The 12,728-nt window shown below is 38.0% G+C and overlaps 1 protein-coding gene across 2 annotated transcripts in view; it reads right to left on the bottom strand.

Annotated features, from left to right (window-relative positions):
* Nucleotides 1-12,728, bottom strand: part of col15a1 (collagen type XV alpha 1 chain) — a 153,706-nt gene that overhangs the window by 32,476 nt on the left and 108,502 nt on the right. For both annotated transcript variants that reach the window (XM_008112981.3, XM_008112980.3), the window contains exons 22-26: nucleotides 12,483-12,548; nucleotides 7,928-7,963; nucleotides 7,414-7,476; nucleotides 2,781-2,858; nucleotides 2,178-2,213 (exon numbers count right to left, since the gene is read on the bottom strand). In XM_008112981.3, coding sequence (XP_008111188.2) covers nucleotides 2,178-2,213; nucleotides 2,781-2,858; nucleotides 7,414-7,476; nucleotides 7,928-7,963; nucleotides 12,483-12,548 — 279 coding nt within the window. The remainder of the gene's footprint in view (nucleotides 1-2,177; nucleotides 2,214-2,780; nucleotides 2,859-7,413; nucleotides 7,477-7,927; nucleotides 7,964-12,482; nucleotides 12,549-12,728) is intronic.

The raw sequence follows: 12,728 nt of genomic DNA, 5'->3' as shown, positions 1-12,728 counted from the left end.
GCCTTGGTCAGACCACACCTGGAATACTGCGTCCAATTCTGGGCACCACAGTTGAAGGGAGATGTTGACAAGCTGGAAAGCATCCAGAGGAGGGCGACTAAAATGATTAAGGGTCTGGAGAACAAGCCCTATGAGGAGCGGCTTAAAGAGCTGGGCATGTTTAGCCTGCAGAAGAGAAGGCTGAGAGGAGACATGATAGCCATGTACAAATACGTGAAGGGAAGTCATAGGGAGGAGGGAGCAAGCTTGTTTTCTGCTGCCCTGCAGACTAGGACACGGAACAATGGCTTCAAACTACAGGAAAGGAGATTCCACCTGAACATCAGGAAGAACTTCCTCACTGTGAGGGCTGTTCGACAGTGGAACTCTCTCCCCCGGGCTGTGGTGGAGGCTCCTTCCTTGGAGGCTTTTAAGCAGAGGCTGGATGGCCATCTGTCGGGGGTGCTTTGAATGCGATTTCCTGCTTCTTGGCAGGGGGTTGGACTGGATGGCCCATGAGGTCTCTTCCAACTCTACTATTCTATGATTCTATGATTCTAGGAGAACTCCTCCACAATACAAAGAACCCATTTATATGTTATGGTTGGAAGCACTCTGCATACATTCCATTTCCCATGAAAGGGGACACCATGAATTGTGGTAATCACAGGACCATCCAAGCAAAATTATGCTCAAAATTTCACACCAATGACTTTTACCATACAGTATATGGCAACAATAGACAGGCCAGATGTCCAAGATTGGTTCAAGAAACAGAAGAGGCACCAGGGATCACACTGGAAATTTGCAGTGGATAATGTAGTGCATCAAAGAATTTCAGAAGAAAATCATCCTGTACCTTAGGGATTATAACAAAGCCTTTGATTGTCTAGAACAGATCATGAAAACTATGGATTGCTCTTAAAGGAATGAGTATTTTGCAACATTTTGACATATAACCTGTACTCAAGAAAAGAGGCCACCATTAGGACAGAATGTAAAGAAACGTATGTACACAGAACTTTACAAATTTTAAAAGATATTTTCAGAGCTTGGAATCTAAATTTCAATAGCAGGGCTGTTAACCAACTGTTTGTGAAGGGAATAAAAAGACAAATATAAGAACTTCATTACACACAATAAAATCAGCGTTTCTACACATTTAAGAATTGGCAACCTAAGGGATTCATCACATGATGCAAACTTCAACTGTGGGTTTCCGGTACTTCACCGTTTCTAAAGTGTGGGTTTTCCCCCTGATTCTTAAGTCGATTGGTAATTGACCTATTTTTCAATTCCCCATGTAGAGACATGTAGAATCGCTGAATTTAATGTGTGATGGGAATCCCCTTTGCCCATTTGTAAATAAAACAATGATGTCATTGGGGGAGGAGCCGAGATGGGCAGTATAGAATCCTTTCTTCTGGCATAATCTTTAGAGCCAAGGAGGTAGTTTATATCTTTTTTACACAATGGCTATTGCTCCTTTAGGCGGGGTGGCTCCCACTGAAATAAGGGTTTAAAAAGGGTGCCTTAACTCACCTTCATTGGAAGGGTACTGAGGACAAACGAGCCCAGAAAAGTGGTGTCTTAAGACTGATGCCTCAACTCTGCTGTATTGAAGGATTTTGAGGGGAAACTATGGGGGAGGAGACAGTGGAAGGAGACATATATCTCCTGTGTGATGGCCAATCAAACAGATAAATCTTAAAGAAAACGAAGAAAAGAATTAGGTGTGATGTGGGTAGGAATATCTTCTGTTTAATTTCTAAACGGGGTAAAGAAACTTAAGGGGAAACCAACAATCTTCAATGTTTAACTTATCCCGTGGGATGAAGTCCTTAATCAAATACTTAGGTTTCATTTCAGTTGGAATGAGCTCTAAAGGCTTGTCAAAAGCTTCATGGAAACAACAGATTTGATTCTGGGAGCATACGAGTGTTCTGGGAAGAAATTCAAGGCATAAGGAGCAGTGAAAAAGAATGTCATCGTTATTAGTTTTTATTAAACGACTTGTTTGAGGAAAACAATGAATTGTCACATATTTTAAGCTGAGCATTTGTTTTCAATAGTAATACTCATTTCAACTGTTTTCTTCCATCTTTCATTACTAATATTTGCTGTATGTTAAAATATTTCCATGTTTCTCCCCTATACTAAAGGAGTATAAAAAGGAATATAAAAAGGAGTATATTCACCATTGGCCCTGGTGGTCCCAGTACTCCAGGTTCACCCTGTGAGAAAAGAGGTTATATATCAGTGATTTAAGACAGCATTCTATAATCTGTGTGACAAAGTTAGCAATGTAAAACCAAAGGTTTTTTATACAGGCAGTACCCGATTTACAAACATCTGACTAACAAACAACTCACAGTTAAGAACAGGGGTAAGACAACAGAAAGTGAGAGAAATATATCCCTAGGAAGGGAAATTCATTCCTGAAAGAGTTCTGATGGGGAAAAGGTGTCTCAACTGAAGCTTTATTACCATTCCTTGTTTCCATGACAAGAAAGTGAGGTGAAATCTTTTAACAAGGGCACAGACAGCAAAACAAATACCACAGGGGTGTTAACCCTTCCTTACACTATACAAAGCAGATAGATAGATAGATAGATAGATAGATAGATAGATAGATAGATAGATAGATAGATAGATGATAGAGATAGAGAGATGGAGTTACACTTAAAATGTACTGTTCCAACTTAGAAACAAATTCAGCTTAAGAACAAACCTATAAAACGTATCTTGTTCATAACTTGGGGACTGCTGTATACATAAAAGAAATAACCAATTAATACTACCTTTTCTCCTGGTCTTCTTATCAATTCTGTTAATGAGTCGGTTGAAGCAAAGATAGCTCCCGGCTCACCCTTTTCTCCCTATAAAAGCATAAAGGGATTAATTTGTTTGTTTAAATTAAAAGAAGCAATACATCTCATCAGTGAATCAAATACTGTATTCATTCAAACTGAGAGCTACCATCAATCCTACCTGAAATAGTACCTTTTGAAGGAAAATAAATGGACGAACATCCATTCTTCTTGGATTCTCCTTCTCTTTGATCAGGGACCTCTCTCCAACTTTAGTACCAAAAAGGTTATGAATCAGTTTTTGATCAACTTTAGATTCAGTTTGGTTATTTGGGGTGCTGATTCAGAAAATTGCATTGAATAGACCACATCAGCTCTAGTTTCTGATACAGAACATATGCCATCCAGTAGTCACCATCTGCTTGCCCAAAGAAAGTCATATTTAATAATCTAGAGCTGATGTGGTCTATCCAATGCAATGGTCAGCTCTGCGGAAAGGAGCAGAAATAAAATAAATAAATAATTAAAGAAGGAGTTTTGCAGACCTGATTTTTGTTCTGGCAGCCCACTGTTGGGCCACGGCCCACGGGTTGAGAACCACTGATCTACACAAATCTGATTAGATTATTTTAGTACATAAATCAGTATTTTATTTTATTTTTGTGTCGGGAGTGACTTGGGAACTGCAAGTCGCTTCTGGTGTGAGAGAATTGGTCATCTGCAAGGATGTTGCCCAGGGGATGCTCAGATGTTTGATGTTTTACCATCCTGTTGGAGGCATTTCTCATGTCCCCACATGGGAAGCTAGAGCTGACAGACAGGAGCTCACTCCGCTCCCTGAATTCGAACCACTGACCTTTCTGTCAGCAATCCTGTCGGCACAAGGATTTAATCCATTGTGCCACTGGGGCTCCATAAATCGATATAATTATATATATATATATATATATATATATATATATATATATATATAAAACATTTGAAATGAACTACAAAAGGAAAAGCAATACAAAGCTTAGTATAATATGATTTTCCAAAGGGTGGAATATTTTCAAAGCAGTTCAAGGAAAGGAGTTCAAATTCATTCAAACTGATCCACTTTATCTCAGTGAATAAATGCAACTTTTTCTTTTTCTATGAAAATACATACATTTTCAATTTCCAGCTGCAACAAATCACTCTGACCAAGAAGGCATGAGTTCGAGGGCAGCTCGGAGCCTGCGTTTGTCTCTGTCTTTGTTCTATGTTAAGGCATTGAATGTTTGCCTTATATGTGTAATGTGATCCGCCCTGAGTCCCCTTCAGGGTGAGAAGGGTGGAATATAAATACTGTAAATAAATAAATAAATAAATAAATAATTTGCAGACTTCCACCCTCGCTTTTTGAGGAATAATAAGCAGTTTAATGAGGGCTAGGTGCTACAGAACCTTGAGATAGATAAATTTTCACATTTCAAATTTTACAGAATTTTGGAAATGAAAATTAAAAAATGACCTGTAATGAAATGTTCACCCATTCCTAGTATATTGGCAGATTTCCCAGTTTAGCTTTCTCCTATATTCAGGTTTTCTTTTTAAAAACTTCTCAACAAATCTTGAATTTGCTGAATTGATATTGTAATCTAGCTCTGATCTAGAAACAGAGCAGTATGTGCTAAGAAGGCTGTTATGAATCACAAACAAGAAACTTTTATGAAATTATCTAATTGACATTAAACGTTCAGCATCATCCCACTGCCTGATGAAAAATGTCTAGTTTCTGGCATCTTTTGGGTCAGTGTAACATTACTGGGAAAAGTCAGCCACAGAGTATCCTTCATATTGCTAGTCAACAGGTCTTCTGTCTCCAGTCTGCCCACTCCTTGCCTGCTTGCCACATATCCGCTTGCTCACCTACAAGAGGTAATGCCCAGTTTTGAATCTAATTAGTTTTCTTATCACTTTTTACAAATTATGGAATAATCCACATTTCCCTGAAAATAATTTTCTTTAGATTCTTGAATGTATAGCTAGATATAGATATCTCAAAGTTGCATTACACTGCACTTCAATATTTTCCATCTTATTCATCAAAAGGAATTACTGATCAGAAGTAAACTCAACAAAAAAGGGCTCATTCTCATAGTTAAAGAAAATCTAAGAAATCATGGAAACAAAACAGTACACCTTTTCCAGGAGGTTGTGAACTTGCCTTTCTACATGGTGGGGTAGAGGAGTAGTACACTGGAAGGGGAGAGGCAACGGTTGTCCCCCTCCACCAGTAACCAGCACAGACATTGCTGTTCAAGTAGCCATTGCACAATGGACTGCAGAGCATCATGTGTGGCAGTGGAGAAGTTTTTTTTTAAACGGTGAATCTGTGGTGACTGTACAACATCTCTTCAGACAACACCTCAATGTTGTGCAACATGTAGCAATACCTGATCTGCTGCTGCTGCTCAGTCGTTTAGTCGTCTCCGGCTCTTCGTGACCTCATGGACCAATCCACGCCAGAGCTTCCTGTTGGCCGTCACTGCCCCCAGTTCCTTCAAGGTCAAGCCAGTCACTTCAAGGATACCGTCCATCAATCTTGCCCTTGGTCGGCCTCTATTCCTTTTTCCTTCCATTTTCCTCAGCATCATGATCTTCTCCAAGCTTTCCTGTCTCCTCATGATGTGGCCAAAATACTTCAGCTTTGCCTCTAATATCCTTCCTTCCAGTGAGCAGCCGGGCATTATTTCCTGGAGGATGGACTGGTTGGATCTTCTTGCAGTCCAAGGCACTCTCAGGATTTTCCTCCAGCACCAAAGTTCAAAAGCGTCTGTCTTCCTTCGTTCAGCCTTCCTTATGGTCCAGTTCTCGCATCCATAGGTTACTATAGGGAATACCATTGCTTTGACTATGCGGACCTTCGTTGCCAGTGTGATGTCTCTGCTCTTCACTATTTTGTCAAGGTTGGCCATTGCTCTCCTCCCAAGATGTAAACGTCTTCTGATTTCCTGACTGCAGTCTGCATCTGCAGTGATCTTCGCGCCTAGAAAAATAAAGTCTGTCACTGCCTCCACGTTTTCTCCCTCTATTTGCCAGTTATTAATAGGTGTAGTTGCCATGATCTTGGTTTTCTTGACGTTTAACTGCAACCCAGCTTTTGCACTTTCTTCTTTCACCTTGTTGATAAGGCTCCTCAGCTCCTCCTTGCTTTCGGCCATCAGAGTGGTATCATCTGCATACCTAAGGTTGTTAATGTTTCTTCCAGCAATTTTAACTCCGGCCTTGGATTCCTCAAGCCCCGCATGTCGCATGATGTGTTCTGCGTACAAGTTGAATAGGGAGGGTGAAAGTATGCAGCCCTGCCGTACTCCTTTCCCAATCTTGAACCAGTCTGTTGTTCCATGATCTGTTCTTACTGCGGCTACTTGGTCTTTATACAGATTTCTCATGAGACAGACAAGGTGACTTGGTATCCCCATACCACCAAGAACATGACTGATCACAACATTATAATACGATGGGTTCATGCATTTCAGACCACAGAAAATATGATGAAGAGGAAGCCACCTGGCCTTCCCAGAAGCATGTGAACGCCCCAAAAACATGGAAGCAGGCAGTTCTTGTTAGTCCACAATGTTCTGCGCAGTGCCACACAACAGCTTTGGGATGTCAAGTCAGTCCCTAAGGCACATACTTCAAACAGAATGGCACTGATTGTGCAGCACTTGAATGCCAGGGATTTCGAACAACACAAAGCGCTCTGTCAAGAAATGCTCATCATTTTGGTCAAAGATGACAATGCCGTAGTGATGATGACAAAGCACATTTTCACTTGAACAATTCAGTGAATAAACAAAACTGCAGGTAATGGATGGCAGATAACCAACAAGAGCTGCACCAACAGCCTCTCCACAACCCCAAGGTCACATTATGGTTTGTTCTATCACAGGATAGAATCATTAGTCTGTATTTTTTTTTTGAAGAGGAGGACAAAGACATCTGCATGTTACGTCGCAATGTTAAATGATTTCGCCCATCCCAATATGATAAGATGTGGACTTCCTGTGGGAATATGGTTTCAACAGGATGGTGCAACAGTGCATAAACCGAGACCATCAATGACCATGGTGAAACACACATTCCCTCCCCTGTGTAATCTCCCGATTTGGCGATATTGCGTGACCACCACGCTCTCCCGATTTATCCATTTGTGATTTCTTCTTATGGGGGTATCTGAAAGCCAGGGTGTATGCAGGAAACCACATACAGAAGCGGACTTAAAAGATGGCATTCGTGAAGAAATAATGGCTGTGCCATAGCAAATGTTAGTGAGTGCAATGGATAACTTTGCGCAGCAGCTCTGAGTGTGAGTCCAGAATGATGGACAACATCTTTCAGTTACAGTATTATCTTCAGTACATAACACTTAGTGATTCTGTGTTTAACTGGATGGATATACCTTCCTTTCTGTGTATGTATGTATGATGTATCCTGCAAATACACCAAGTTATTTGTATTTCAAAACCACGTGTTTCCTCTGCCCCACCGTGTAGATACAAGACAGGCTCTCATATACTTGTAATTTCCCCAGATGTGGCTAACTTCCCCACATTCATTCTGATTTCTATTTGCCTACCATCTGCTTCCTTCTTACCTGTTTTCCTTTCTGACCCGGTAAACCTGCTAACCCAGTGTCTCCTTTGGGTCCTCTAGGGCCCTAGAACAAGACAAATATTCTGTAAACAATAATATTACAGTTAAACTTACCCACGTTGCAAAATTTAATTCAAATCTGAAATTGTAGGGCAAACTAGACATGACAGCAAAGGTCAAGTGATCAGAACTTTGTTTTTTGCCAAATGTTTATATTGAACAGGTGGTGAAATGATTAGAAGCAGTGCTTTTCTGATGTGGAGGACTAACATTTTTTATTGTTCCAGGGACTGGTACCATAGCTATGCCCATTGGCTACAACTGTTTCTTTCTTGGAAACTACACATAGGTTTGATTAAAATATTCCCATCCAAACACAAGTAACGAAGGGGGAGGCATTACTTTTCATTCAACCCTCGTATATGTATTATTATGTTTATATACTCCACTTTTTCTCTTCACAAGGAGACTCAGTGACTATGTACAGTCTCAGAAACTTAGAACTCAGTGCTTACAGGAAATCCTGGCAGGCCTGGCATACCATCTGGACCCTGGAAAATACAAGAACAAAGTACATTAGGATATTTCACCCTGGTTAAATAGAGCAGGTAGTATCTGGGCATCTGCTATTTGTGAATGCTTTTTTTTGCATTCTGAACTGCACCGGAACATTAGAGAACTTTCTTAATGTGGAATTAATTGACATCTATCTCATTACTGAGCTACTGTAATACATAAACACATGGGCATGACCAATCACAGGCATTGTTGCCGCCCAATCACTATTCTTGAATTTCGCTAAACAGTGTATGCATGACAATGACCTGCATAATTAGCTACACCCATATGGTTATATATACCATTAAACATTTCAACAGTGCTGAACTCACTGAAAAATATTTCCTATGCCACTGTTGTAACATTTAAAACAGTGCTTCTCAAGCCACGTGATGAAGAGGGCCACCATTTAATTCTTGGGGGGGGGGGGGGTTTGCTGGCAAAGTTTGCTGCCCATTTCACCATACAATCTTTCACTTGTTCTGTCTCTGTGTAATTTCCTTCTTCTCAACTAATAGTAAGTTATCCCAAGTGGAGTCTTTTTCCGAAAAACCCATCACCCTATCTTTATTATAATATTCTTTTATTTGTCTATATTGAAATAATGAAATATTTTTTGTAGAAGTTCTTAATTTCTTCTTGAGATTTTAAAATATATTGACCATTTTGTTTGTGAAACATTTCTTTGTAGGTTGGCCATTTTCCCCATCCGAATTCTCTTCTTTGTATCGCTTCTAATGGTGATATCCATATGAATGTTGTTATATCTTTATTCCATTTTTTAAACAGATGATTATTTCTTATAATTGGAATTGTTTGAAATAACATTTTCGGTAATACATTCATTTTATTCGTCAAAATTCTTCCCATTAGTGAAAGGTTTATGTGTTTCCAATTCCCTAGATCTTTTTTATTTCCATTTTTCTTCATAATTATTCTTCAGTAATTGGGATTTTTTGCCGTAATCATTACTCCTAAGTATTTTATTTTATTGTGATTTCCATTCCCGTTATTTCTTTTAGTTCTTCTTGTCTTTTCTTTGTAATATTCTTTGTCAAGATCACTGTCTTCTTCTTATTGATTTTTAAGCCCAATAAATTACCAAATTCTTCATTTTTTTAAATCCATTTTTGTATATTTTTGTAATATGTATTAAATCATCTGCAAATGCACTTATTTTGTATGATTCTTTTCTAATCTTATTGCCAATTAATTCTTTGTCTTCTTTTATACTGTTGAATGGAATTTCCAAAGTCATAAGGGGGATAGAGGATCCCTATTGTCTGTTCTGAACTATTCAATCATATCATTTCTTTGTAAAACAAACAAATGACTGTATAAATACTGTATGCACATGTCACGGTAGCAAGACATAACTGCAAAAATAATCAGAAAATGCAGAACAATTTTAAAGAATTAACCCAATTTAATAACAATAAAAGTGTGATTATCAAAGAGTAGAGTTGGAAGCAACAGTTAAGAAAGAAGGAGAACAGTTTATTATTATAAACAATTCAGTGAAAAGAGAGGAATAAAGAGATCATAATATATATTGGCAGGAATACAAAGTTTATTTTGGCACAATTAAGAAAAGAAGTATTGAAAGAAAGTGAATAAAAGCTTCAAAGACTTTACTTAAAAGTGCCATGAAATTATACAAATAAATCTGTAATGCATAACACTGCTCAGTGTAATACTCACTGACATTTAATTGAAAAATCTTCCAGGTTCTGAAAAACACAGTCTTTACAAAGCAGGCCAGATCTGATTTTGTACAATGACTGTGCCGAGACATAATGACAAGTGAGAAATCTTTAAAAAAAGCTTTGGCTTATACTCTGGCTTCTTCAAGGAGAAACAAGCAAGAACACTGAATCAGATATCACAGTTAAGAAAGATCTGGCAGGTCTGTGTTATGTGTTGCTGATATCACTTACAATGAAATGGATCAGGCAGTATGTACTATCACACTTCCCTATCCCCAATAAGCTAGAATTCTGTAAATTGTTCTAGTTTATTGATGCATCCAAAGTGTCCAATGTGTTACCATGGCTACTAGGCAGACAGTAAATTATTTGATGTCCTGGTCATTTGTGCTTTCATTCGGGATGTCTTCACATATGAAAATTGCATCAGATTTTTTACTTGAATTTATCAGTTTAAATCTTTCGAAATGTAGAAAATAAGAAAACATTTCCTATATATGTTATGAGTACATTATATAGTATAGCAATCTTTAGTTGACTAAGCTTCTGGATAAATCGATTACCTGTACTATCTTTCGGTGGTTAAAAGGTGCACCCAAATGAATCCGGACATCAATAAATAAAATATTTATAATACATTTACATACAGTCATTGTGGCTAGACAGTGCCTTCTTTAAAAAGATGTTCTGTTTTCGCACGTGAAAAATAAAGTCTTCTTTTAAGACTGTGAATGCTTTGACTGGTGCATGCTTGATCTCAAAACAAAGTCTGCTTCTTTTTACTATCAGAGAACGAATGCAGATCTAAAATTTATATAACTACTGTAATTTATATTTGGATGGAAACTCTAATATATCTTTTATTATTTGATAATCAAAATGGAACCACAATGCTGTATTTAAGCACAAACTATATGAAAAGCTTGTGATAACAATTATCATATTTCTTCAGCTGTAAGATATCATTGATTGTATGACACACCCTAATTTCAGCTTCTTCCACCACTAATAAAATACATAAGATACACCCATGATTCTAAGATGCACCCTGTTTTTAGAAATGTATCTTAGAATTGAAGAAATACAATATTGTTAGACATTCTTGGGAGAAAATTATGCCGTGAAGCTTCTGAAACTAAGCATGTTCCATGAATGAGATATGTAAGGCTCTTCACGTTCAGAGGGGAAAAAGGGTATGAACATAATTAATAAACAACACTGTATTATGTATGGAATTGACTGAGAATTTGTTCAGCTTCCTGGTCCTTGCCAGGAAGGTAACTTTTGGCATTATGCTGGGACTTGGAATGAAAACCCAAGTGTTCTTTCTGAAATGAATAAAGCGCTCAATGTATTGCTGTTCCAGATCATGATTATAATCATATGATTTTAGTAGTCGCAGAAATATATAAAATGTATATAGGTTGAAAAGGAAAGAAACATGTCACAGATGTCTGGAAGCCAAAGAAAATAATATTTTATGGAATGCATGAAAGCTGGCATTGAGCTGGATTATATGGCAGTGTAGGCTCATATATTCCAGTTCAATGCAGTGAATTTGCATTCTGGAACTGCATTATATGGCAGTGTAGATCCAGCCTTCATTGGGGGAAGATGGTGAACCAGCCAGGAGTATTTTGATGTTGAATATTAAAATCAGCTAACTGCTCATACCAATTTTTTTGCCTTTTTAAGGAATCAAGTTCATCCTGAGAACTATAAAAAAGCTATTCTCATTTTTTTTAAAAGTTATCCATTACATACTGACTAATGTTAACTTCCCATCATTTCTTTTGATTATGTTGTACATGTTAGAAACAGATAATACTTCTGGAGCCAACAGAATACAATCATAAACCACTGGCCAAAGCAACAGTACACACACAGAGAGAACTTTGATCTCTTCTTTTGCAACCTATTCACCCTAAAATTTGCTTTGGAGTGGTAGAAAAGTCTCCAGAGTAAGGTTTTGGTGCTGGAGAAGACTGTGGGAAGCAAATGAAAATCCTTATGCTATCACGAGTGTGACATTTGATGTAGATACTAGTATGTCAGGAATTCATACAGTCAGTGCGCTTCCAGGTAGCACCAAAATCTGTGTTTTAAATGAAAGACAAAAAATCCTGGGACCTGAGAGCAGGTTCACATGCAGACCTGTCAAGTCCGGGAACTTGAATTACATGTGTGTCTGTTTGACTGATCAGCTGTTTCAGGCTTTTTAAAAGCATACATGTGCTGGAGCAGTCTACACAGCGGGGAGGGAAGGAAAGCACATGTTTTGCATGACTGTAGGGATAAACAGGCATGTGAAGGTGAACATTTTTGGGGTGGAACCAGGTTTTAAGTACACCTTTTAAACATGTGCTTTTTATCTCTTAACCCGATCCCTGCTGCATGTTGGCTAAACGTCGTTTAGTCACCACCACCCTTTTAACACAGTTACTTCCAGGTTTTACAACATGCGTAGAAGTACCCACAGATTATGTCTTGGTTTTAGTGTGGTCTAAGATTTTGAGAGATCAGGGTTGGAATATCCACTCGGTCATGAAAACCCACTAGGTGACATTGGGCATGTTACACTCTCTCAGCCTAAAAGAAAAGCAATGCTAAGCTCTGAATGAATCTTTCCAAGAAAACTCTAGAATTCCCAAGTTAAAGAATACAATAGCAACAATAAACTCAGGAAGTCATTGTTATAAATCTCAAAGAATTACAAGACGTTAGTAGAATTAGTACATAAGGATCACAGAAAATGGCACAGAAAATTAAATAAACCAAAACATTATTTTAATTAAGACATACTCACTGGAGGCCCGACAAGTCCTTTGATTTCAGAAATGTTGAAAGTTAGGCCTGAAGCATTGAGCAAAGACTGAAAAAGATATGGAAAAAGAAATTCATTGTTTTTCTAGAATGCTTACACATTTCTAGAACTGTTCAGAAAGCATGATTAGTACGACTTACTATGAGAGTATTTCTTATCTCAAATACTTGGGACCAGATGTGTTTAGGATTTTGATATATATTTTGAGGGGAATTTGGGAATACTTGT

This window comes from Anolis carolinensis, chromosome 6, assembly GCF_035594765.1.
Source record: "Anolis carolinensis isolate JA03-04 chromosome 6, rAnoCar3.1.pri, whole genome shotgun sequence".
Classification (NCBI taxonomy): domain Eukaryota; kingdom Metazoa; phylum Chordata; class Lepidosauria; order Squamata; family Dactyloidae; genus Anolis; species Anolis carolinensis.
This window is presented reverse-complemented; position numbering and strand designations above follow the sequence as displayed.